This window comes from Microcaecilia unicolor, chromosome 6 (genome assembly GCF_901765095.1).
Source record: "Microcaecilia unicolor chromosome 6, aMicUni1.1, whole genome shotgun sequence".
Taxonomy (NCBI): domain Eukaryota; kingdom Metazoa; phylum Chordata; class Amphibia; order Gymnophiona; family Siphonopidae; genus Microcaecilia; species Microcaecilia unicolor.
Genome location: NC_044036.1, coordinates 316,567,164 through 316,594,698, shown reverse-complemented (window position 1 = coordinate 316,594,698; position 27,535 = coordinate 316,567,164). Strand labels below are relative to the sequence as shown.

The 27,535-nt window shown below is 41.6% G+C and overlaps 1 protein-coding gene and 1 long non-coding RNA gene across 4 annotated transcripts in view; one reads left to right on the top strand and one right to left on the bottom strand.

The window, feature by feature from the left end:
• Window positions 1-27,535, bottom strand: part of RECQL5 (RecQ like helicase 5) — a 103,870-nt gene that overhangs the window by 70,266 nt on the left and 6,069 nt on the right. For all 3 annotated transcript variants that reach the window (XM_030208260.1, XM_030208258.1, XM_030208259.1), the window contains exons 2-7: window positions 26,780-26,901; window positions 24,904-25,422; window positions 21,451-21,556; window positions 19,224-19,335; window positions 15,671-15,833; window positions 14,146-14,228 (exon numbers count right to left, since the gene is read on the bottom strand). In XM_030208260.1, the coding sequence (XP_030064120.1) occupies window positions 14,146-14,228; window positions 15,671-15,833; window positions 19,224-19,335; window positions 21,451-21,556; window positions 24,904-25,422; window positions 26,780-26,901 (1,105 nt within the window). The remainder of the gene's footprint in view (window positions 1-14,145; window positions 14,229-15,670; window positions 15,834-19,223; window positions 19,336-21,450; window positions 21,557-24,903; window positions 25,423-26,779; window positions 26,902-27,535) is intronic.
• Window positions 3,815-9,123, top strand: LOC115473367. The gene is made up of 2 exons (XR_003942648.1): window positions 3,815-4,081; window positions 7,947-9,123. It is a non-coding gene; the product is annotated as an uncharacterized LOC115473367 (long non-coding RNA).

Here is a 27,535-nt window from a genome sequence, read left to right as displayed (position 1 = left end):
GGGGGTTATAGTTTTGTATTTCATTTTCATGATGTTGAATAGCCCTCTCTCTTTATTATCTGTGTTTGATAACTGAAATAATCCATTTACATAGTGATGCAAAATTTGCTAGCTTCTCCAATTTCTGCCAACATTTCATCATCTGATCATTCATTCTGGCATGGGGACGGTAGTTAAGCTAATCTATCTTGAAGGAATCGTAGAATATATATCAGAATATCATTCAAAAATTCTACTAGATGAAACCCTGTATTGCAGGTGTTAATTCACGCATATTCATGAAAAAATGTGGAGAAAAAAAGACTTCAGAAACCACGGAGAAATCTCTTTAAAGTAACACCTTTCAAGGTTTAGAGAACTCCTCTTCAATCATTAGTCTTCACAAAAAAAACTCCACTCTTCTTATTCATGAAATACTTGTACACACACTTTTAACAATACAATAAGGTAGAGGCTAATTTCTACGCCATATATGCGGTGAAATACACTTTCATATAATACTTAGCTTGAGTAATCTTAATGTCACCAGTCTGTGTTCTATTCCTCAGTGTCCAGTGATCATAAGCCCCATTAGTATTCTCTTTTCCTTCACACATAGAATTTCTATCCATAAAGATTCCACATTACTGTTTCCTGCTGAATTTTTATTCTGTTTGACTCAATTCCCTCTTTAACATATAGCCCTATCCCCCCTCCAATTTGAACCACACCAATGTTGTGATATAATTTGTACCCAGGTAAGTGTCCCAGTGGTTATCCTCCTTCCACCAGGTTTCTGAGATACTTATCATTTACTGCTATATAATTTAATTCTCCCATCTTATTTTTTTAGGTTTCTAGCATCTGTGTATAGACGCTTCAAAGTGTGCGTTTTGTTTGGATGTACAAGCTGCTGAGCAGTTGTCAGGGATAATTTGCAGTCTTGACTCTGCTTTCCCTTTAAACAGGGCCGGTCTTAGCAAGTGCGGGGCCCTGTGCAGACCAATTTGGTGGGGGCCCCATCCTAGCCCCGCCCCCACCCTAGCTCCACCCCATTGATAAGATTACTCCATTTTTAGAACATTTTTTTATTTATGAAATTTCTAATAAAGACAAATTAAGCTAAACTTGTACAAAAAACTGATTGAAATAATAAGCACAATGTTATCATCATGAAACCTTCCCTCCCCAGAAATTATTCAGTTCAAGTCCACTACAATTAGTAGTTCCAATTCTCATAACAAAGGAGAAAATAAGGGAAAATATTAAGAAAAGATCCAGCACAGTGCTACAGTGTACAAGGTATGCCAGGAATGCTTATCTGCCTATGGTTAGAGAGAGGTTGAGTAACTCGATGCGGTCCCGGTCGGAGGTTGGAGCGGAGGCATGAGGCAGAGTTGAGGCACGCTCAGCGGGGCCCCCTTAGGCGCGGGGCCCTATGCGGCCGCCTTGGTTGCCTCTGTCTAAGACCGGCCCTGCCTTTAAAGGTTCCTGTTGCATCCTCTCTGTACCCTAATGTCCATTATTTGGATAGTACCCTTCAAAGATGCACTCCTGAGTGACTTATCAGCTTTCTCCCAGATTCTAAAGCTGCTCCATCTTGTTCTTAAATGTTAGCACAAGCAGCTTAGTTCCACATTGGTTAAGGTGGGGCCCATCTTTTCAGAACAGGCTCCCTCTTCCCCAGAATGTTGCCCAGTTCCTAACAAATCTAAACCCCTCATCCATGCATTCAGACTGCAAAGCTCTGCCTTTCTCTTGGGTCTTGTGAATGGAATGGGGAGCATTTTTTAAGTGGTGCCTAGGAGGTTCTGGACTTGGGTTTCCAGAACCTCTCTACCACATTTTCCTATGTTGTTGGTACCCACATGTACCAAGACAGCCAGCTCCTTCCCAGCACTGTCTAAAATCTTATCTAGTTGACACCTGAGGTCCACCACTTAAAAACTCAAAATAGAGGGTTTCTTTAGTATTAGCTGTGCTCTAAACCAGGGGTTCTCAACCCAGTCCTCGGGACACACCTAGCTAGTCAGGTTTTCAGGATATCCACAATGAATATGCACTAGTGCTGTCTGATTCAGTCAAAAAAATTTCGATTCAATTTGCTCATATGAATTGATTTTTTTTTTATTTGATTTGATTCAGTTCTTTAAGGCTACAACGAAAGTGAGTAGATTAGTTATGTTACTTTTATATGAAGTCAATTGTTTTATTAAAAAAATTTCACCTTATAGTTTGTCAGCAGCAACTGAACGAGGACTAACTGTGTGTGAGTGAGTGACTTGGTGGCATGTCTGAAAGGATGTGAATGAGTGGCAGGGTCTGCATGGACCACTCTTTACTCCTTGCAATTCCCACTTTCTGAAAATCTCTGCCTCCCATTCTGCCCATTCACATCCACAACATCTTTCCCTCCTTCATATCTCTCTTTCTGCTCCTTTCCTTTCCTCCTCCACATCTCCACCTTCTCCTGCAGTCCCTCCTCCTCTGTTGTGGCTGACAGAGCCCAGCCTCTATACTAGCTGTGCTGCACAGGTCCCCAGTGTCACTTCCACTTTGGCAAGCAGTTCCCAGTGTTGCTATCTGGTCATGTACCTTTTAAAACTGTTGATCTTCTCCGACAACAAATAGGAGCAACCAAGTACACTGCTCCCGAAGGCCACACAGCCTTCACTCTGGCATATTCCTGCTTCTGGAAGTGTTGCTGGCTGCTTGTGTTCGCTGCCGGCAAAAAAACAACAAAATCGAACTACCCAATTTTTAATAAAACAAATCGATTTTCCAAAAACGAAATCAGCGAATCGATTTCAATCACATATTGGACAACACTAATATGCATGGAATAAATCTGCATGCACTTCCCCATCCTATGCAAATCTCTCCATGCATATTCATTGTGGGTATCCTGAAAACCTGACTGGTTGGGTGTGTCCTGAGGACTGGGGGTTGAGAACCCCTGCTCTAAACTGATGTTATGGTAGACCCTAAAACAACTTTAAATGCTCTGAACAGCTTTTATAGGAAGCTCTAACAGAGACTTTAAATGCTATTCTCCAAATTGCTTTTGCAAAATAATTACTGTAACTTAAAAAAAAAAAAGCCACTGGAATGACCTATTTAACCTCAAATGTGTATGCAATTTCCCAGTTTTCTTCCCCTCAGCAGATCCTCTCTCAGTATCTCTTTAGGGTTCTTTTCAACATTTTATGAAAACATACAGGCACTTACACACATAAAAAGCTGGCCTGAAAATTCCCCCACCACCACAAACCTGGGGTTACGTTGAGAGAGAAAACACGCGCCCAGGGATTTCATTTTGAAAACCCTATAAGTGCATTCCCTTATCAGCCTGAATCTTGAGGATTTTCCTTTTGAACATATGATTCAAGGCTTATGATTAGTTTCAAAACTATCCCTCCATAAGATGCCTAGAGTTTTAACACATAAAAACAACCAATTTAAAATGCAAAGTGATTACCGAATCAGACTCCAATGTGGATGGCAACTGCTCCGAAGAGGGGGAAAGGCTGAGTTGTTTTTGGATTCGGGTTTTTTTTTTCCAACAGGGATTTCACAAGTAATTCAAATAAATACTATAATTAATATTACAGTTCTCGGATTTTGTATAAATTATATAAGCAATTTCCTCTGTCTAAAGTCAGCTCGTATACTTCATGTCAGTCTCCTCACAATTTCCTCTCTGCTCCTCCTAATGCATCATGTCACGTGATGCTTTCATATTTAAAAAAAAAAAGAAAAGAAAAGAACCCCCCCCCCCTAAATATATTAAACAAAGAAGAAAGGAGAAATGGTAGGGTGAAGATGAGGCCAGAGTCTGGCACACTGGGAATAAACCAAGCCTTTAGACAGCACCATTCCCAACACAGTCTCTTATCTAACAGGCCTCACCCACAATTCTAAAGCAGTTGTTGTCTCTGAAAGGTAATAATTGACTAGAGCACAGACAGAGATTGGCTGGGTTTTAGGAACACACGGCTTTATCCTAACTACTCAAAGAGAACAATCTGCAGAAAGCCCGATTTGTCTGAGAAACAAGGAAACAGCAGCAGCAAAGGACTAAAAGGAAAAATTGTACATTCAGGTAATAACTAAAGACCTTCTTGGTGTTTGACTGTTTTTAGTGGAACATGGCTCTTTTCCAAGCAGCTCAACCAGCTGGCAGTTGTTGTTTTTGACTACTTGTGTGTTGTATTGTTAATATGGTCGCCATCGCCCGTTAGGGTACTATAATCAGATATTTGCGTCTGGCCACTTCTGAGGAGGAGGAATGATCTTGTATAAGAGTCTTCTGATTGTGCCTGACTCAGACTGCATATGGCAGTCAGTCAGTTAGACAATTCTTATTTAAATACCCTGTTCAGCTACAGCAGCTGAGCAATAATAGTTTGTGTGTTAGGGTCTGGGACCAGAATTCATTACGCAACGAAGGCCATTGTAAGGATTCCAACTGAGCAGAGCTTTGTGAGCATGAAATGCCCTGTGTGCATTCCTTATTAGAGGTGGCAGACAAAAGATGAATGAAGAAAAGCAAGCCCTTGCTTTTCACTAGGTCACCAAGAGTGTCATTTCACAACCCAGTGCATACGGAAATAGCATATGCATGCCTTTCTCTGTGTGGGTACCTGCACATTTTTGCAATAAAGATGGCCTGAACTTTAAAAAAAAAAAATAGTATGTGCACACATCCAATTTGAAAATTACCCTACTCGTGTATTTTCAAATGCGTGCACATCCATGCAAACCCTTTTTTTTTTGTTACATTTGTACCCCGCGCTTTCCCACTCATGGCATGCTCAATGCGGTTTACATGGGGCAATGGAGGGTTAAGTGACTTGCCCAGAGTCACAAGGAGCTGCCTGTGCCTGAAGTGGGAATGGAACTCAGTTCCTCAGTTACCCCAGGACCAAAGTCCACCACCCTAACCACTAGGTCACTCCTCCACTGTTGCTACTATTTGAGATTCTACATGGAATGATGCTATTTCACTAGCAACATTCCATGTAGAAGTCGGCCCTTGCAGATCACCTATGTGGCCGCGCAGGCTTCTGCTTCTGTGAGTCTGACGTCCTGCACGTCAGACTCACAGAAACAGAAGCCTGCGCAGCCTTCTACATGGAATGTTGCTAGTGGAATAGCAACATTCCATGTAGAATCTCCAATAGTATCTATTTTATTTTTGTTACATTTGTACCCTGCGCTTTCCCACTCATGGCAGGCTCAATGCGGCTTACATGGGGCAATGGAGGGTTAAATGACTTGCCCAGAGTCACAAGGAGCTGCCTGTGCCTGAAGTGGGAATCGAACTCAGTTCCTCAGTTCCCCAGGACCAAAGTCCACCACCCTAACCACTAGGCCGCCACTCCTCCACTCTTAACCCCACACTTAAGAATGCCTCTGCTCAGTCCATGTAAAGTCATGCATACATCGACTGTACATTTGCAACTGTATGTGCAAATCGGGGCACGATTTTAAAAGCACCTATTGCCATGTATAAAAATGCTGCTTTTATGTTTAAAAAACTGGCTTTTAAAATTGCCTTTCCTGTGAAGCAGATTTTATGGCGAAGGCAAGCTCAAGCTTAGGAACCAACAAACAAGTGATTTTGACCAACACATTTCCTGGAAATCTTTTCTTTTCGATAAACCTGTTCTTCAAGATGATATTACTTAAGTATTTTATTTCTGGGGTTGAGTTAGATAGAAGTGGAAACGTTTAAAATTAATAATCCTGTCCTTTGCATCACAAATATTTTCTCGAGGTCTCTTTTTAACTTGAGTGTTAGTCCCTGTTTGCTCCCGAGATGTGGACTAAACAATTTGTTATTTTCATTGTAGATCATTTCTCAAGGTTTCCTCTTTTTTATTTATTTTTTAAAATGTGTTCTATTTTACACATCAATAGTTCCAGAAAATAGAACACATTTTAAAAAATAAATAAAAATTTGGAAATGCAAGTAAAAAAAAAGTCAAATTGGGCAAGAATAAGTAGTAGAAAAAGTACCACATGCCCAGTCATGTTAAAGAAATGCATTGCCCTGCCTTTTCTGGGATATTCCTGTTTGCTTTTATATTTTCAGAGTGTTTTTATCATCATTTTGGGGGTCTGTTTGTCATAGCCTCCTTTTAAAGTACATTTGTAACAAATCTGTTGATGATGGGCCCTGTTTACAAAGGTGCGCTAGCGTTTTTAGCACGTGCTAAAAATTAGCGTGTGCTGTGTTGACACCCACAGAAATATTATGGGCATCTACACGGTTAGGGCACGCTAAAAACACTAGTGTGTCTCTAGCAAGGCTTAATAAACAGGGCCCCTATATGTTTTGACTAGGTGTCACCCTGCAGTTTGCTGCTCTGGAATGGAAAATGAGGCCAGTATATTTTGGGAAAAATAAACATTTCATTGATCAATTTGTTGTCACCAAGCACAGTAAAGGCTTGTGCTTAAGCTTCCAGTACTATAGACTGCTGCCATACAATCACCAAATCACTTAGAAAAGAGTGTATGGAGAAAAAAAAGAAAAAAAAAAAAGTTAAGCAACTTTTTCAAACACCTATTCTGAAACAGGAGAAAATTAGATTACACAAACAGCTTGACAACCCTTTAACTGAAATGTTCCAGACCAGAAACTTTTTGGATGTCAGAGTTTTCCGGGTTTTTCAAATGATGAACAGCTGCTCCACCCCTCTCCTCTGCAACCCCAAACACCTTTGTCTGCTGGAAGGAATCCACAAGCTCCAGCAGTTGAAGTACTCCACCAGCAGCACTTTCTATCACCACCACCACCTTGCCCCCTGCTGAGAATGTGCAGGGGTGGGGGTGAGGGGCTGGTGCCACCAGCAGAGGACCTTTTTGGCTGGTGGTTTTTGGAGGAGTCTCACCAAACATAGTAGGGATTCCCACCAGCCATAGCAGGGAATGCCCAGTGCTGGAATTCTTTAAGGTGACTTTGTGGCCGGGTTTCACTTTCAATAAACATGAGCTTCTTTTGTACAGATTAGTAATGCATCAACAGTTGGATTTTAGAGCTTTCAGGTTTTTAGAATTCTGGATAAAAGGCAGTGTATTTGTAAAGTAAATAGATTTTTTTTTTTGTTACATTTGTACCCCGCGCTTTCCCACTCATGGCAGGCTCAATGCGGCTTACATGGGGCAATGGAGGGTTAAGTGACTTGCCCAGAGTCACAAGGAGCTGCCTGTGCCTGAAGTGGTAATCGAACTCAGTTCCCCAGTACCAGAGTCCACCACCCTAACCACTAGGCCACTGAATTTGGGGGTATAAAGCAGTAAATATAAATTCTGTTGACTGAACTAATGCTCAGCCAATTCCCTTACCACCCCCCCACCCCCCACAGCAGATCTATAACAGAATTAGAAGAATAAAAAGGGAAAACGAGCACAAAAGTTCCATACACAAAAAGATGATAGGATGTAAAGCCAGAAGGTGCACAAGAACATACATGCTGTCAGGGGGAGAACAGAGCAGCAGACAGATTGAAAATGAGAATGTGCAGAATATTCGACTAGATCCACATAGGGCAGTGGCATTTGAACCACAAACAGAATGCGGAAGCACACAATCTGAAACAGAACCGTGTTGCCATGTGACCGAAAGTTGTGTTTTGTGCTGATCTCCAGTTTACTATCCTGCGGTTTACATTTTGCCCTTAAAATATGAGTTCTTGAAGCTTTCAGTTCAGGATCCCCTATAAAGCTGCAGGTGATTACTTGTATTAAATTATCAAAAATATGCACATGTGGGAAAAATGTTTGGTTTGGGTTTTTTTAAACACCAGCCACCATTGATTTTATGGATTTCTGCTACATTGTCTGAGGTTTTGGAGGTAAGAATGTGGTGAAGGGAATTTTTTTAATTTTTTGTTATCCACATCTGCAGATTGAATCACAGCTTACTGAAAACGTCACTTGTACATGTCTCTCTTTTCCAGCATGGGTTCCAGCATGCCACCCCCCATCCAATCTGCTTCCCTGGTTTTGGAGGACTTGAAATCCAGGCTCCTGGATGACTACTGGGCTCTAGGAGGACTGGTGGTGATTGGGTCCTTCTGCATCCTCTTCATCACCCTCCTCTTGTTTGCAGCAGTCTTTGGCTGCTGCGCAAGCCCAAAACGCAAATCAAGTACCCAGTAAACAGAAGTGCAGAGGTCATTGGGACTCCCATATCCTGGATGAGCTGCTCCCAGAAAACATCCTGCAGTCTCCTTATGCAAGCTTTTATCTTAAGTGTTCAAAGAAGCATGGGAACAACCTGTATCAGAACTCTGCCAATCAATGACACAGTAAATGTAATTAGCATTCCAAAAATACTATAGTAACAAGGTATCCAACCATGCCTATCAGATTAGGAGCCACACAGCACCTGAACAGATTTGGTTAATGTGCTTTAACACCATCACAAACTGAACCATGAAGTTTCAATTTAAGAACTGTGATGGTGCCAGCATATATGATCCAGAGAAGACCGAGAGTCTCATTAGTCTCAAGAAAATGGAAGCGAGACACACTCCTTATAAAAAAAAAATGTCTGCTCAGGTTATTAGACATAAAATCTTTCAACCAAGCTTTAAAATTGTTTGTGTCATGATTCTTCAAGATTATTCGTAATGTATTCTCTTGAGGGCGATGTCTCCAAATGGGTTAATTTTGCACATACCACAGCAATAATAAACCTCACTCCTAAGCCAGGGAATGCTGGTTATGCAATCAAGCCCTTCAATTTTATCATTAACGCTGGTCTTAAAAATCTTCCACTTTCTGGCAAGATCTCTTTGAGAACCTTCTGAATTAAATATGAGGTTTGTGGCATATTAGCAGCAGCACTTTATCTCCTGCATATCCTCAGGAGTTCACCTGTTTTCAGTCCTCTTAAACCACAGAGCATAATTTTAAAAAATAATAATAATAAAAAAAGGCGAACATGTTCATCACAGCCTACTGATGAACCAGAGATTTTATCTCCTAGAGTTTTGCACCATCCTACGCCCTGGTGCATAAGCTACAGGAAGGCACCTTTTTTATTCTGATCAAAGTGTAGCCAATATCTATTCTTTTCTTCTTCCTACCAGACCTCAATTATAATGTTGCCTTGGGTATAAATTTTATACAACAGGGTCAGTGCATGAAGGTACTAAGCAAGATGTGGGGAAATTAATTTATTTTCACCTCCTCAGAGATGCCCAGCAATCCACCAACTTTGCTGTTGTAATTAATATTGTATTCTCTGTTGATCCCTTATTCATAAGGCATTTTAGGGGTACTTTTACCAAGTTGCGGAAAAAGGACAACTACAGTGGCATCGGAACATGGGTTTGCTGTGCGCCGAGGCCCCCTTTTACCACTGTGGGTAAAAGGAGGGGGGGGGGGGTTTAACATGGAAATGGCCATGTTTGGATACAGAAAGTGAAAGTGCCTTGTTGCTTTGTAGCTTTTACTATATGAAACGTGGGGTAAGGAATAACATATTGTAGAGGAATATATTCGAGTTATTCCCCGAGTTTTCCACGTCATCACTGTGACCCCTGACGCAGGTGCTAGTCACCGAAGCACAGCCCTTGTTTTTGTCAAGGCTTATTCATTTAAGAACTGTGTTCCATTTTTAAAGGCCCGTGGTGCTGTTTTTTTGTTTGTAACTTAAGCACCTGCCACGTGGCCATTTCCTGAAGGAGCCCTTACCGGTAAGGGTTCCAACGTTAACCTGGCGGTAACCGGGCAGCAATTACTGCCAGGTAAGCCCCCAGCGCTTAAAAAATATATATATTTTCCAAGTGCCAGAAATGGCGTGCAGCACACACCAGAACTACCACTGGGCGGATTTGTCGCACACCATTGCCGCTGTAGTCCAACCGGGGCTTTGTAACAGGGCCTCTTAGAGCGGTTTTCTGTGATACATTTCCAAACATGCTGACCACAGCACACTGCAAAATCTCTCCATATCTGCGCAACTTGTTTCACGATGACAGCTCAAGATCATATTATTGCTTGCAATGTGAATGCCATACACACTTGAAATGAATTGCACAGTTAAATTATAGTCATAAAAAGCTGCTGGAAAAAAAATCATGGGTGCTAGGTTAGGTTAGTCACCTAAATTTCAGCACCTGCCATAGAGCACAGGGGGAAGGGTGGTCACTGTGGGTCAATCTTGGCAAATGAGCCATTGTTGGGGGCTAGGCTTGTCCCGATGAGCCACTGCTGGGCTGCAGAACAGGAGAAAAACAGATGGGAGGGCAAATTAAAAAAAAAAATAGCTCCCAGTAACAAAATGGCCGCCTCAGCCTCACAGTAGTCTTGTTCCTGTCCACTTCTTCTACGCACCACGAAGACCATGTCAGGTACCAGGGAGACGAGGTGTTGGACGGAGGTTAGTTTTTTCAATCACCAGCCCAAGAGGCTCCTTGGGAGAATAGACCAAACATTAGCGGCCCAGTGCTCCCAGCAAAGAAAGATAATAGTACCTCAGAGGTGGCATTATCTTTCCATGAATAACTCAACTTGCAAAGTTTTGCAGAAGATTTACTATTCACTTTGCACAATATTAAGATGCTTTTCATACATTTGCATCTCATTACTTAACATCCATTGCAGTAAAAAAAAAATCATGCCTTATAGGCAAATAATGCATGTTTGCAACTTTTCCTCTTAATCATCTGTTGGAGAGGAAAGTCATATCATGTGAAGAGCTTTGTTTATTCCCGGATTCTTAAAGCTGGAGGATACAAAGTATCACACATTACCAGTGGATTTCCGAATCGCAGCACAGGGCTCTGTTCGGCCACACCTCCCCCCATAACTACTTGTCCTCAGTAGGACATGCACTCCTACAGGATCCCTTTATTTCACTCTTATCTATCTTTTCTCACCAGCTTCCCTCAATGTCAATGTGGCTTACACTTAACAGTTGTTAGAGACTACACTGGTTCAATTACATTTACAAGGTTGTATGATGCTGTGTTTTACAGTGGTTGGCAAGATAACTATTAATGTGTACGGAATACTCATTGGGTTTCTTGACAAAGGTAAGTCTTAGTTCTTTTCTTAAACAAAAAGATGCGTTACAGGTAGAGGTTGTGTAGTGTATTGTTGTTCCAGAATTAATAGTGCATATTAGTGCACAAATGATACTTTATAAAACCGATATGCCCAAACAAACACCCTCACCAAGCAACAAGAAAGATAAAGCACTAATGCCATGATAGATTCAATTATTAATCCAAAGTCATAACCCTAAGTCTCAGTCCTAGCTACTAAACACATATATGTTTGCAGCTGCATAAAAGAAAAATACAAATATCACAATTCAGTAATATACTTGTTTCTAGTTTGTACAAAATTAAAATTCTATCTTACTGTATGTAGCACTGGGAAATAAAACCGAGTTTAGTACACGAGTAAGTCTTGTTTTCAGTAAAGAAAGTGACCTGTGTATACTCCTTGTCAGTCCCTACACACAGGTCCTTGTCTAACACCACAGTACAAAGGGTAATTTTATAACCGGGTGCGTATGTCAAAGTTAGGAAAGAAGCTTATTTTAAACCTACTTTACAAAGCCTAGATAAAACAGGCACCCAAAACAAACTCCAATGACACATACATGAACATAGATCGTGAGCCCACTAGGGTCAGAGAAAGTACCTTACATATTATAAATGTAAACTGCTTTGAAAGGCGGTATATCAAATCCATGACACCTCACTTGACATTTGGGCCAGGGGCATAGCCAGACTTCGGTGTGGGGGGGGGGGGTCCAGATCCCGAGGGGAGGGGGCACATTTTAGCCACCCCCCACCCGCCGCGAACCCTCTCCCGCCGCCGCCTAGCTTCACTTTTGCTGGCGGGGGACCCCAATCCCCGCCAGCCGACGTCCTCTCCGTCCTGCTGCAGTCAAAAAAGTCTTCTTCCTTCTGTTGCATGCTGAAGTCCTGCACATACAAAGTGCAGGACTTCAGCATGCAACAGAAGGAAGAAGACTTTTTTGACTACAGCAGGACAGAGAGGACGTCGGCTGGTGGGGATTGGGGTCTCCCGCCAGCAAAAACGAAGGTAGGCGGTGGGGGGGGGGGGGGGGGGGGGGTCCAAGCTGAAATCTACGGGGGCCCAGGCCCCACGTAGCTACGCCACTGATTTGGGCCAAACCTACACATGATCCAAAGAAAGTGTCAATGTACTCGCAAATTGTAGAAAACACGCATGCACATCACAGCTTTGCCCAATATATGCCTTTGCACAGATGGCACAAAAGCAGGTGCCCTCTTTCCGTGTGCATTTAAAGATCTTTTCTAAATGTAAAACAAACATGCAAAAACTTATATAAAAATTCGCCCCACTACATATAAGTGTCGGGGAGGTCTCAACTCATAAGCTTCTCAGAAAGTTTTCAAGCTCATTTGTCACATTACTCTGAAGAGACTGACTATCTGTTACAGCACACTGCAAAGTGAAAGAGCACTCCTGTGTTAATTACATTCTATTCCAAATAAGTCATGAGATCTTAAAACCTGTCCATTCTGAATATTTAATGCCAACAGGAGGCCTTACTTACAACCCGGTGCACAAAAGCAGCCATAAAATATGGCTGCCTCGGTAAAAATTAGCGACGCACAAACAGCGAGGGATACACAAAGGGGAGCTCATGCAAATGAGCTGCACGGATCCCCCTTTGTGCATCACTCACTGTTTGCAAGTCCAAGCCATCAAATGAGCACCAGACCCCGACACCCTGCGCCTCCTGACAGCTTCCTTGTCGGAACCCCCCTACCCTGAATCGCCTCTCCACAACACACCTGCTTCTGGACCCCTCCCCCCCATGGCCCTCCCCAACTTTTTTTTTTTTTTTTTACTTTCCCTGGTGATCCAGATCCCTTCCCCACACACACACACACCCCCAATCCCCCTGCACCACTCCCTGTACCTTTTTAAGAGGTGGAGGCAGGAGGGCAAGAGCAACAGCTCCTCCCTCCTGCCTTGGGCCCGCCCAGAACAAAATGATGGCAACCAAGCTCTGCCCAGTGCATTCTGGAATGCACTGGGTGGAGTTAAACACTATATAAGGAGTTTTCTTCTCATATGGTGCCAGTGTTGCCAGGTGGGTGGTTTTACTGCCCAATTGGGCGGTTTTCCGCGACCTGCCGCAGGAAATTTTTGCCCGCGGCGGGTCGCGGTTTTTTGGGCTTTTTTTTTCTTTTCCGCGGTTTTTCGGGCGGTTTTTTCGGCCGCGGGGGGCGGGGTTAGTGACATTTTGGGCGGGGTTAGTGACGTTTTGGGCGGGGTTAGTGACGGGGGAGGTGGGGTCGGTGACGGGGGAGGCGGGGCCGGTGACGGCAGGGGCGGGGGTGATGACGCGGGGGTGGGGGTGTCAGGGGCGGGGTTTGAGTTTGGGCGGGTTTTGGGCTGGATTTGGGCTCGTTTGGGTGGGAAAAAAATTTTCCACCTGGCAACACTGTATGGTGCTTAGCCCTGCCAGTACATCCCAGAATGCACTGGCCAGGGCCTGGGTATCGCCATTTTGTTTCAGTAGGGCCCGAGGCAGGAGCTGTTGCTCCTGCCCTCCTGTCTCCACCTCTTGTAAAGTTGCGGGGAAGGGGTGCGGTTCAATGGACCACCAAGGAGCATTTTTTTTTTTTAATGATTTGGGGGGAAGGGGGTGTCAAGGTCCACCAGACCACCAGGGAAATTAAAAAAAAAAAAAAAATATATATATATATATATACCTGGTGGGGAGGGGGGGGAGCCAGGAGGTAAGAGGTAGGAGAAATAAACAGGCAGCTTTTGCAGCTGCCTGCTTTTGCTTCCCTCCGCTCTGACAGCTCCAGAGCAGTCGTAACATTTGTTCCTTAAATTACAGCTGCTCTGGAGATGTGCTTCCCCCAGAATACACCATGAGTTCATTATAAGACGTTTGCAAGGGGTTCTCGGTGGCTGCTAACTGCACACATTAGAGCCACAGAAAACCCCTTTGTGCATTACTAGCTAAATAAAACGTTTGATTTAGACTGGTTAGCACCAGTCTAAAGCCAATATTAATAGCACGGTAAGCTTTGTGCATCTGGCAGTAGTTAGTCTGTGTTGATGAAATGCTTTCTGGTAGCTTCCATAGAAGACTATGAAAAACAAACTAACTAATCCACTTACCCAAGCTGCTCACAAAAGTTGACCATGACCTCAAAGCCAACCATTGAAGCCTTATCAGACTTCTTCAGGGAACCTTTTTTAGCCTAGAACGGAGAGGGGGGGGAAAAAACCCAAACATTAAAAAGAATTTTTTTTTTTTTTTACCTCATGCCTTTTTCAGTGTTAGCTCAAAGTGAGTTACATTCAGGTACAGCAGCTATCTTCCTGTTCCCCGGAGAGCTCACAATCTAAAAGGGCAGTTCTATAAAATGGTGCCTCTGTCTAGGCATCTCAATGCCATGCAATTAACACCAATTCTAGAACAGCATCTTGGTGCCAAGATTCCTTTCTCGAATACTGGTGTAAGTCAGCATTGGTACACCCTCTCATGCCTGGTGGAGTGGAGGAGTAGCCTAGTGGTTAGTGCAGTGGACTTTGATCCTGGGGAACTGATTTCGATTCCCACTGCAGCTCCTTGTGACTCTGGGCAAGTCACTTAACCCTCCATTGCCCCTGGTACAAAATAAGTACCTGAATATATGTAAACCGCTGTGAATGTAGTTGCAAAAACCTCAGAAAGGCGGTATATCAAGTCCCATTTCCCTTTCCCTGTTTCAGATTCTAAATGGAATGTTGCTACTATCTAAGATTCTACATGGAATGTTGGCTACTGTTTGAGATTCTGTTGCTACTATTTGAGATTCTACATGGAATGTTGCTATTCCACTAGCAACATTCCATGTAGAAGCCTGCCCTTGCAGATCAGCAACGCGGCCGCGCAGGCTTCTGTTTCTGTGGGTCTGACGTCCTGCATTTCTGATCTGCAAGGGCAGGCTTCTACATGGAATGTTGCTAGTGGAGGAGTAGTCTAGAGGTTAGTGCAGCGGACTTTGATCCTGGGGAACTGAGTTTGATTCCCACTGCAGCTCCTTGTGACTCTGGGCAAGTCACTTAACCCTCCATTGCCCCTGGTACAAAATAAGTACCTGAATATATGTAAACCGCTTTGAATGTAGTTGCAAAAACCTCAGAAAGGCGGTATATCATGTCCCATTTCCCTTTGTCAATGGCAGGAGTAAGCTGGCGAGCCTTGGTGCATCAACTGGCACATGTACTGTGCGTGTAACTGGAGACACGCCCATGGCCCACCCATACTCTTCTCTCAAATATGACCCCCCCCCCCCCACCCACCTTGCAGTTAGGAGCTATAGCACTTAGGTGTTACCTAGTACAAATAGGAGGCGTCTGTCAATTTGATAGTGCCTCGGACACATGTAAGTGCTGCATAGCTTCAGGTGCTACTTTACAGAATTGCCCCCTAAGTTTATACCCGGGGCAATGGAGGTTGAGTGACTTTCCCAAGAGCACAAACACCAGCAGTAGGATTTGAAAATGGCTTCCCTGGTTCTCAGCCTGCTGCTCTAACCATTATGCTACTCTTCCACTCCAGTAACGAAAGACAGATTATCATGATTTTACCAACTTTTAAATAGAGGTAAATTAGACAAACTGCATAGCTGAGCTCTACAGAGTTGCAGGGTTTTACCTGGCTCTCAGCTATCTCCTTCTTGATTAAGAAGCTGACTTGATCACGGTCAACCCTGGAGTAATAGAGGCAGCAGGAGGAGTTCTTTCCATCTCTACCAGCCCTTCCCGACTCTTGGTAATACCCAGCCATCGACTTGGCAATATTCCAATGAGCTACAAACCTGCAGAGAGAAGTGAACGAAACACTAAATGGAAACTGCATTCTGCCACTCATGGAAAAAGAAGGAAAAAAAAAACTGCAAAAGCTGGCTTTCTCCCGGGGCTCTGCCTCTGTCAATTTTCATGTGAAAATGACGACTATACTTCACATGGACACCATTGTATATCAGGAATATATTTCACCAATTAAATCTACTATTACTTAGCATTTCTATAGCGCTACTAGGCGTACACAGCGCTGTACACTTGAAGATGAAGAGACAGTCCCTGCTCGACAGAGCTTACAATCTAATTAGGACAGACAAACAGGACAAATAAGAGATAAGGGAATTACTAAGATGGGGTGATGAAATAAGGGTACTGAACAAGTAAGGGTTAGGAGTTAAAAGCAGCATCAAAAAGGTGGGCTTTTAGCCTAGATTTGAAGGCGGCCAGAGATGGAGCTTGACGTTCTGGCTCAGAAAGTCCATTCCAGGCATATGGTGCAGCAAGATAAAAGTGGGCATAACAGAAGGTCTACTGGATGTCTATGTAGGCTTCAGTGTGGAGATTTAGTATTTATGGATTTAGCAGCATCTGTTAGCAGTGCTGAAGTCTGGGTTTTACCAGTAAAGCCTAGCTGTTCAGTTTTACTGCTTGATTTCTTTGTTTGTCCTGTAACATGTCCACTTCACACCTAAACTAGTGCTTTGTGGATGTGTTCAGGTTGTTCATAGCCTCCCCCGTCTGGCACTATATTATCACATGAGACATTAATAAAATTATTTTGTCACAGAAATTAGTAATGTGGTTAATGATGTAAACGTCTCTGTGTGGTCATAGATCCAAAAACACCTAAAAAGCTCCTTTCAAATTAATTGATTTATTGAAAAATCTACAGTAGAGAGGTGGTGTGGTAGCCGTGTTAGTCCATTAACGAAGAAGGGCAACCTTCGAAAGCTAATCAAGAAATGTATTAAGTTATGTCCAATAAAAAAGGTATCATCTTATTTTCTTTTCCATGCTTTATTTTGTTTGATTTCTATAGATTCTACATGGAATGTTGCTATTCCACTAGCAACATTCCATGTAGAAGTCGGCCCTTGCGGATCACCAATGTGGCCGCGCAGGCTTCTGCTTCTGTGAGTCTGACGTCCTGCACGCACAGAAACAGAAGCCTGCGCAGCCTTCTACATGGAATGTTGCTAGTGGAATAGCTGAAACCACTAATATCTCCAGATCTGCGAGAGTCGGCGTGCACAGTCTGTTAAGGATTTAAGGCGGGCAAGTTTAACCCGAGTCCCTGATGAAAATATTGAAACCCGCGGCGTCGGGCGTAATTTAGGGGAAGCCGAAGTGGACTTTAACAGTGAGAGACATGCAGTAATGTTCAAGATAAGTTTTCTCTAATTTTCTTTTGAATTTTGAGCACGTATATACTTTTGGGCACCAGTGGAGGGTGTTTGCCACAGCATTTATTTAAGGTTTAATTAAAGGGAGTACCCAATGAAGAGAGGCCTGGCCACTAAGCAAAAACTAATGAAATTGCTCTGAAGTGGCATCGTCCGAGGGCTCCCAATATATATAAATAATATGTGAATTTGCATCATTAAAGGCATTCACTTATACACCGTGTGCATACACTTAGTTCTTATCTTTGGATTTGTGTGGTGTGTGGCTAGTGGAATAGCAACATTCCATGTAGAATCTCCAATAGTAGCAACATTCTACGTAGAATCTCCAATAGTAGCAACATTCCATGTAGAATCTCCAATGGTATCTATTTTACTGTCATAGTAATGCTTGAATGTTTTCACTTATATACACTGTCAGCTAGCACATTTGCTTATTTCCGATCTGACGAAGAAGGGCAACCTTCGAAAGCTAATCAAGAAATGTATTAAGTTATGTCCAATAAAAAAGGTATCATCTTATTTTCTTTTCCATGCTTTATTTTGTTTGATTTCTATTGATTACCTTGAAAAATCTATAGTGTGAATCATCTAATAAGCTCTTTGAATCATGAGTAAACACTGAAAATAATGACTATACATCAAACACCTTATAAATAGCCCTAGTTGTAAAGCATACAGGGAGTATTCATTGCACATACTTTATGCTAATTTTAAGACAATCAATGCACCTGATTCTTCTTTGAAAATCAGCTTACAGTTTATACATTAAAAGCAACTGCGTATTTTGTGCCCGCTTTTTTTGTGTGGGCAGCCAAGAGGGAGAGAAAGGAACAAACAACTGTGAAACTATCACGTACACTGTTTTCCTTACCCAACCTCTAGACAAGCCTCCTTGCACCCAGGTAAAAAGCACGCACGCTATGAGAGATCGCTTTTACAGTACAGTCTTGAATATCCAACCTAAACGAGACCAACCCATTGTCAGATAACTGAAAAGTCAGATAATACGGAATACACTGCATAAACCCCTCAAACAATGCATAAACAAAAGGCACAAGAGTTCCCGATTTTCAAAAATTGATCCAAAACAAAAGATTTTTAATAGAAATAAATGTGATGACACTCTGACGACCAATGGTTGGATAATCTAGGCTGTACTGTATTATTATCTGGACCCTGACAGGGAATACCAGAGGCATAGTTTGAGCAGAACAAGGGCAGATTTGCAAGGTACATGCGGAGCTTATAAAACACACACAGAAAAGCACATCTGCCTTGAAGCATGAGTAACTCTGTGCATATGTTGCCTTTATAAAACACTTCCAATACACCCCCTTTCATCAATCTTAAAATGTTATTGGACCAATCAAATCTTGAGCCCAAAATTTTAAGATTATTGAAGTGTTTATTCAAGCCTTTATAAAACAGGCCTGTTCTTAAAATTTTACTTAGGAGCCCTGTTAAGAAAAATTACCCTCTTGTGGCAGGAAATCACAGTTTGTTTTTATTATTGAGTATTGCCCTTTATTTAGAGAGGGTTACATACTTCTGAACTGATCAAAGATCCGCACACCTTGACTTTCACCCTTTAATGAGCGCACCAGCTGCTTCTGAGATGCATTTCATGGCAACTGTCAGACAGCTGTATTTATTGTTTTATGTTGTATTGGATAGTAGGATGCCCATGGCTTCCGCTGCCCAACGGAGATGGCAGACCTAATTATTATTACTCATCTGGTAGCAGAGGATGGTTTTTTATTTTAAGAGGCCTAGCTCTTAGCCTGAGCCATTGGCCTGTATTTCACTGAGAGCAAGTGACAGTATATTTCTACACCTCACATTTATGACACCAAATACAAATAATTATTAATCAAAAAAATGGTGACATTGACAACTCAACTTCTCAGTACATAGAAGGGAAGAGTTACAGGTGCTGGACTCTACAGTCATCAAAAAGTCACACAAAGGCTACAAAGAGATTTTGAGCAAATCACATACCTTACATTGGCTTTATCAACTCCCATCCCAAAACTGATGGTGGCCACAATAACAGGGACAACCTCCTCCATCCACTCATTCTGGATTGTTGTTCTGTCTGCAGCCTTTAGCCCTGAGGAAGGAAAAGTATATTTTACAGCATAAATTAAAATTCCCAGGCCTGCTTCCTCCTCCCTTTTTTCAGCCAAACATCTAGCTGTATTATTAATACATCTAATATGGGTATTGTTAACCCCTATAAATGCTTAGCCCTAAAAGTAAACATGAACAATGGGTTTCAAATTAACACTGAATTATCTAATTTGTTTGCACTCATCAGTGTTTTGCAATGCTCATGGATTCAGAGAGGTACAGTATTTTGGAGATTTACAGTAAAATGGAAAGAACGCATTTGTCTAATCATTTTTAAAAAATGGGAATGATGTGCCTTATCCCAGTCTTTCTTTATTTCTCCTCTCCTATTCTGAAGAAAAGATACAGACAAAGCATCCTATGCTCTGGCTGCCCAGACTTTTAACAAAAATGTCATCAATCGGATTAGCTGCACGTATTCTACTGAAGCTGAAGATTAAATTCAGATGGTGCCACCAACAGGGCAACAGTAAATATTTCCCTTCAGTCTAAAGCTGTGGGGATGGCAAGAAAGGAAATGTCAAAACATCACAAGCTTCCCCACAGAAACCAGGAAGAAAAGGGCTCAGTATTTAGTTTTGTTTTTTCAAATAGCAGCGCTAATAGATGTACACAGCACTGTACACATTATATGTAGGTACTTTCTCTGTCCCTAGAGGGCTCACGATCTATAAACGAGGCATGTAAATGTTTAAAATAATGGCACATTCATGCCTGAATGCCAATATTCTGCACATACCCATTTAACTTACAGAACGCATACTGGTAAGGGGCACATATGCAGGGGTGGGACATTTAGGCACCCACACACCAGTTCTATGGGTGGCATAAGAGTAGGTGCACATATCTGTTTACCAAAGCATTTTCTCCGGGAACAATAGAGGACTATCGCCTCTGCCAGCTGGCAAACATGGATCCTGTTTAGTCCTATTCTTTTGTACTATTATATGTACATTGAGCCTGCAAATAGGTGGGAAAATGTGGGATACAAATGCAACAAACAAATAAAGTATCCATTCTTTCTTGCCCTTCTACTCTACTATTCTCATTTGTATCTGATGTCACCCGGAGTTCTCTCTCTGGTTTATGTAAGCCACATTGAGCCTGCATGTCTGTGGGGATAACGTGGGGTATAAATACCTTAATAAATAATTATGTTTGATACACCAATACCAGCTTACACTAGTGTTCTGTAAAGGAACCTAGGCACCTAGATTCCACTATAGGCTCCACCCCTAAATAGGAGGTGCCAAGTTCTCGAATTTCCTCCTATGCACATGTATTTGAAGTATAACCAGAAGGCACTGTGATTAGTGAACTTTCGTGATACATAAGGGTCATCAGTTTCATCATAAGTTCATGAGTTTAGTTTCTTGGCACAGATAGATAGGGTCACGTCCAAAGAGTTCAAAAGACAAGATTTTGAAAAAGAGACAGTCATGGAGGCTATACCGAAGAGCTTCATGGTGATATCCATGTAAGTCAGCAACAGTGTCACTGTGCTTAACAAGGGAGACTTAAAGGAAATAGTCCTGCTGCATTAAGAGAACCTCTGACGAAAAATAACCACACGGGAAAGTTCATCGGGAACTAGCATTAGGTAATAGAATATCATCATTTAACGATGTCAGCTTCTGTGGTGGGAAAGAGAAGAATTTCCCCCCATGTCCTAAAGCATTCGTACTGCACAGTATCTAAATGTGTGAGAAAAAAATGCTTCTGTTTAACTAGTACACTAAGAAGATAGCTTTGTTAAGTTAAATAGTATAGTATGGTTTAAAAAAAAAATACTAGAAACATCCTAACTTCAGTGCATCCTTAATTCAAGACTACTACAAACTGGAAAGATGATGGAACAACACTCCATATGCTTACTCCATATTCACTTCTCTAGCATCAGGCACCGTCAGAGACAAGCTATTAGGACAGAGATTCGGTTCTGATGTAGTTTGGTACTTCTTTATATTTTTAAGCAACAAGGTCATACACCAGTCTCACAGAGGTAAGATGACAGGCTTTTGTTTAGACGATTACTTTTCTCTTTGGAAGGCACCACACTGCTGTCAAGTGAAATAGATTTTGTGACTCATCGTACCTGCATGGTAAGCCTTGGCTTTGATTCCTCTACGGGACAGCTGAAAAGCAACCTCCTGACAGGCATCCCTGGTCCTACAATAAACGATGCCACAGCCACTGTAACCCTTTAACGGAAGCAAGCACAACTAATTAGAATCTGTTAGTTACAAATGATATCATAAAACTGTTTCCCTTCTTTTATCGCTGATCACTGACTCCCATTAGAGTACCAGATCCCCTGTAAGTACTTGACTGTGGGCCACCAGGTTTTCTACACTGGCCTTCCCACCTTTCTTAAATCAGGGCTCTTATCACTTATGCCCCCCTCTGCGAGCCCTCTGCTCTCCTCACCAATGACTTTTAGTTGTACCCACACAATATAATACTACAACAAATATTTCAATTTCCTTGTCAGTTCATAAACATACAAATCTTTTTTCAATAACACCACTCAAAATATTTTTCTTTTTTTTTTTCTTTCAAGGGTAAGAAAAAACATCAATCACTGGCTTATCCCTTTTATTTTGAAATTTCTGTCAGGAACATGCAGCTACTCAAAAATGTTTTAAAACGTCATAACTACTTTTTTTTATTTTTCTTAACTTGCTTAAAATGTGGTTAGTGAAATACTTCATTTCTCTCTTAAAAGTCTCTTGTCATCTTCTAGAGGTCCCTCACATAGCGCAGCTCACAAAATCTTCTCTTACTGCAGTCCAATATACAAACTCCGATGTGGCCAGCGTTTCGTGGCTCCCTTGCTGCTAATGTCAGAGATCTTCAGCAAGAGATACACTGGACTGCAGTGAGAAAAGATTTTGTGAGCTGCACTATGTAAGGGACCTCTAGAAGATGTCAAGAGAGTTTTAAGAGATAAGTGAATTATTTCACTAACCACATTTTAAGCAAGTTAAGAAAAGTGGTTATATAGACAGACAATGGGGCTCATTTTCAAAAGAGAAACATTTAAAAAGTGGCATAAACCGACAAGATGGACGTTTTCTCACCAAAATGTCCAAATCGATATTTTCGAAATCCATTTTCCAGACATTTTTCTATGCTATTCATCTGCAGTGTATCCAATTCTCAAGGGGGGGCATGCTGGGGACATGTTAAAGGGCAATATTTGGATGTTCCTAAGACTTGGACGTTTTTCAGCCATAATCAAAACAAAATAAAAACGTCCAGGACTAAAACTAAGACATTTTGAGCTAGACTTGTTTTAACAATGACTAAGCCACAAACAAGTGCCCTAAATGACCAGATAACTACTAGAGGGATAAAGGAATGACCCCCCCCCACCACCACCACCCAAAGATGTGAAAGAAACAATATATACCTGCCTCAGATGTTATAATCAGTCCTATTAGAGAAGTAAGTATGTCCCTGGAGTAGCCTAGTGGTCAGTGAAGTGCACTGTGGAGAAGGGGACTCAGGCCAATAATCCACTATAACTGTTACACTTGTGGTGGAAAGCGTAAGCCCTCCAAAACCCACCAAAAACCTACTGTACCCACATATAGGTGACAACTGCAGCCATAAAGGCTACTGTAGTGGTGTACAGTAGGTTTTAGGTAGGTTTTGGAGGGTTTACTATACAAGGGAGCAACGATGAGATGTGTACCTGGGATTTTTTTATGCAAAGTCCACTGCAGTGCGTCCTAGGGTGCCCAACTGCTCTGCAGGTATGTCTGTCTGGCCAGTCTACTAAGAATGCTGACTCTTCCTACATCCTAATGGATTGATTTTGTGCGTTTTTCACTTGGACTTTATTTTTTCAAAAACAAACCAAAAGGATAAATCCACAGAACATGAAAACATCTAGCAAGTGGCGATTTTAGGAAAAAAAAAAAAAAAGGATAGACATTTTGCTGTTTCAAAAATCGCTATATTTGCTATTTGGAAGTCGGACGTAGATGTCATATCGAAAATGCCCCTCCATAAGTTACGCTGGAGTTTTACAAATTTTTGAATAGCTAAATGTTCCTGACAAAATTTGCAAAATAAAAGGGAGGGTTTCTTTTTTATTTTTAAAAAGCTAGTGATTGAAAACTAGGAACAAACACATTGTAGTAAAGCTATCCGAATTTTTTGAGGTTTTTCGTTATTAAAAAAGATTTTTTTGTTTATGCACTGTCAAGAGCAGAAGGAAAAAAGCACAACTGGGCCTTCAAGACGGTGACGAATGAGAATCCTTTATTCTTCAAAACCCAAAAAGGGTCGCGTTTCGGCACTACAGCACCTGCCTCAGGGGTCTAAATCGAAAGAAGTACTTTGAGGATAAAAACTAAACAGATAAGATATCCTTACCCAGTATTGCAAAAACTAACTGCACATCAAACCACCGCAGTGTACGCTGCCAGTACTAACCGCCAGTGTTCACTACAGTGGTTTGATGTGCAGTTAAAGTTTTGCAATACTGTGTAAGGATATCTTATCTGTTTAGTTTTTATCCTCAAGGAACTTCTTTCATTTTGGACCCCTGAGGCAGGTGCTGTAGTGCCGAAACACGACCCTTGTTGGGTCTTGAAGAATAAAGGATTCTCTATTTGTAACCGTCTTGAAGGCACAGTTATGCTTTTTTTCTTCTTCTCTTTGCGTTTATGTACTCCTATACCCTCTCTTCTGTCTCTATATGAACTGTCAAGGAAATTTAAATATTTGTTATAGTATTACAGAGGTATTTATAGGATGTTTTTTCTTAGGATTAATTTAAACCATTACCTACGATTTGATATTTGAACCATTATCCTCATTTTGATATATGGAGTGTGCCAACACACTAACATATCTGACTTGATTATATTCAAGATTTCTGCTTCAGCATTATCACTCCAACACAGTGAAACAGCCTTCCACTTCCCCACAGCTCAAGTCCTTGTAAGCCCATTTCCTCACTTAGGCCTTCCCAAATGTCTAATCCAGGCTTCACTATCTGTGCCCGACTCTTATTCGCTGGCAGCAGTATGATGCACTGTGGATCACTTTCAAAGCACTTAGTCTAAGCGCTTTGAAAATACACTTCACTGTGTCCTTACCCTTTCATGTTCTTCCCTGTTGTTCCTTTGTTTAAAATTGAACTGTATCATTTTCTCTTTTTATTTGGTTCCTTTTGTTTTTCTTTTTGTCTTTATCTACCCCAGTTTGTACCCTCCCTCCTTTTTTATATTATAAACTGCTTTGATTTATCTTAATGATTTATAGTGTATCAAATAAATTCAAACTTGAACCTTATTAAAAAAAAAAAAAAGAGGGATACAATAAAAAGATAAAATAAAGATGATATAAAAGCTGGGAACCCTGACTGGCTCTCCTTTGTATGGTATCTGAGCCATGAACAGATAAAGTATAGTAGATATATAGGAAACAAAGAGCCACAATGGAGGCTACAGTAAAATATCACCACTAGAGAGTGTGTCTGGGACTGGCATACGAGTTACAAAAGGCAGATCTTTCCCCTGAAATGTATACTTACCCCTGTGGAATTCTTCTCGCCCAATGCCTTTAGACAAAAATCCTTAAGGTTTCCATAGGGGTCAGTCAGTAGCTCTTTAAACTGAACATCATAGAAAAGGTTGGACCTGAAGCATGAAGTCTTAAACATAGCAACAGGCTGCTTTAGCTTCAAAGATGCAATGATGTCATCCTGCACCTGCTTGGTAGCTGTGGCAGTGAGTGCGATGCATGGGGTTTGAGGAATGCAAGAACGCAGAGACCCTAGGCGTAGGTAATCGGGTCGAAAGTCATGACCCCACTGGGAAACACAATGTGCCTCATCTATGATCAGGTAGGAAAGGAGGTTTCGGTTCAACAGAGAGTTGAGGGTGGGCTGGAAGGAAACAGAAGCAGCCATCTCTGGTGTGATGTACAGGAGCTTGAGTTGTGGCTTCTCACTCTCCAGGTCTACCAGGACCTTCTTGCGCTCTTGAGTGGTAAGCTTAGAGTTCAGAGAGCAAACTTTGATCTTCAGGGCTAGAAGATGGTCCACTTGGTCCTGTGGTAAAAATGAAAAAAAAAATAAGGAAGCACAAGGATTTCAAATAAATGTCTGTGAGGAGCTAGTTACACAGCTTAAAACAAGAAAATCACAAAACCTCAGTCCTCTGTGTAATAAACATATGAAGGAAAGAAAAGAAAGAAAGAACAGAGGTCGATCAAATAGAAACGCAGAAGATGATGGCAGATAAGCCCATATGGACTATCCATACTAAGCTCTACAATCCCTTTCTCTACGATAACATCTGTGCTTGCCCAATGCTTTCTTGAATTCAATGACAAGCTGTAGTGCAATTGGTTTATTGGTTTCTTCTGTTTACTGTAGAAAAGGAATGTTATGCTTTTGCAGGTTTCCCAATAACCAGAAGTGATTCAACAGCGCCAGCTTTATTAGTAAAGCTCCATTGCTTCTGAAGTCATCAAATGTAAATATCTGATAAGTTAAATCAAAAAAAAAAAAATCTTATATACCTCAGGAAACAGTTTGGGAAAGAAGTTAATTTTGCTGCCCCTAGTCTAGCAGCCGTAAACTGAAAATGAGTACACGAGAGATAGGAAAGGAAGAATGACAAGAGTTACATCAAGGAAAAAAAAAAAATAAAGAACCAAGACGTGTAATTCACATAGGAAGTCATTTACTAACAGTACCTTCTGCCGCAGGACCCATTTTATTCCTATGGACCCTGCAGCAGATAGCGTGTTCTAACCGTGAGTAAACGGTCCCTATACTTAGTTGCAATCTGACAAATTTTCTTTATGTGAAGCGTTTGTTTACACTTTCAACAACAAAACTAGGGGACACAAGATGAAGCTATAATATGGTAGATTTAAAACAAATAGGAGAAAGTTTTTCTTTACTCAGCGTGTAGTTAGACTCTGGAACTCGTTGCCGGAGAATGTAGTGACAGAAGCTGGCCTTACGGAATTTAAAGTGGGTTTGGACAGATTCCTAACATTATTAAAAAATATATATTTTTTTTTTTTTTGGGGGGGGGGGGGTTCCCAGGTTCTTGAAGCCTGGATTGGCTGCTGTCAGAGACAGGATGCTGGGCTCGATGGACCCTTGGTCTTTTCCCAGTATGGCGGTGTTTATGTGCTTATGTAAACTTATAGCACTGATCAATCATGCTTTTGCTTTATTCTCTCAAAAATGCTTACACAATTTTAAAAAAATACAAGAAATGTCTACAAAGATTCTATAAAAATAAGCAAATTATTCAGAGTAAGATTAAAAGAAACAGCACAAACATGGGAGCACAAAGGGCAACAATGAGAGAAAAGAAGCTACAGTGAAACAACCAATCTCCACAAACCATTGCAGCATACCCAGCCCCACTTCCAACATAAGATGTTACCTGGATCAGGGCGATGAGGGGTGAAATAACAACAGTGATGCCCACAGCCAGAACTGCAGGAAGCTGGTAGCATAAGGATTTCCCTGCCCCTGTGGGCATACATATGAAGACATCGTTCTCACCTACAGAGATGGCAAAACAAAGGTCAGGAACATGCAAAGAAAGAGAACTGTTCCACTTCTGACACACACAGCTTGGTTTTCTGACATGATTGCTTTTTTTTTTTTTACTGTATCAATTCCACCTTGGAAATGCTCAATACCTTCCAAGGAAAAAATGAAAACAGAGGAATGTAAAGATGTTTCAAAGGGAAGAATGTTAGCATTGCTTTGGAGATACTAAGAAAGACTTTCACAAGTGCACTAGTCATAGAGCCCAACAAGGGTGGAAAACTAGAAAATTTGAGTGGCAGCCAAAGGTTTTAAGAGAATGAGAAATGGGGTTTTTTTTTAACTTTTTTTCCCCCAGTGGTTATTAGGCTCTCTTTTTTTTTTATAACACGCCTTTGCTTTCCTCTTCCTTCTTTCTCCAGGTACTCTTCTCCCTCTTTCCCTCCTTTACGCACCTTTTACAAAGCTGTGGTAAAGGGGGCTCTGCGGTAGCATCAGAACGTGGACTTGCCAAATGCTGAAGCCCCTTTTACCACAGCGATTTTTTTTTTTTTTAAAGGAAATGGCTGCGCAATAAGTACAAATTTGCTGTGCGGCCATTTCCTGGGACAGCCCTTACCACCGTGGTAACTCTACCATGGCGTTG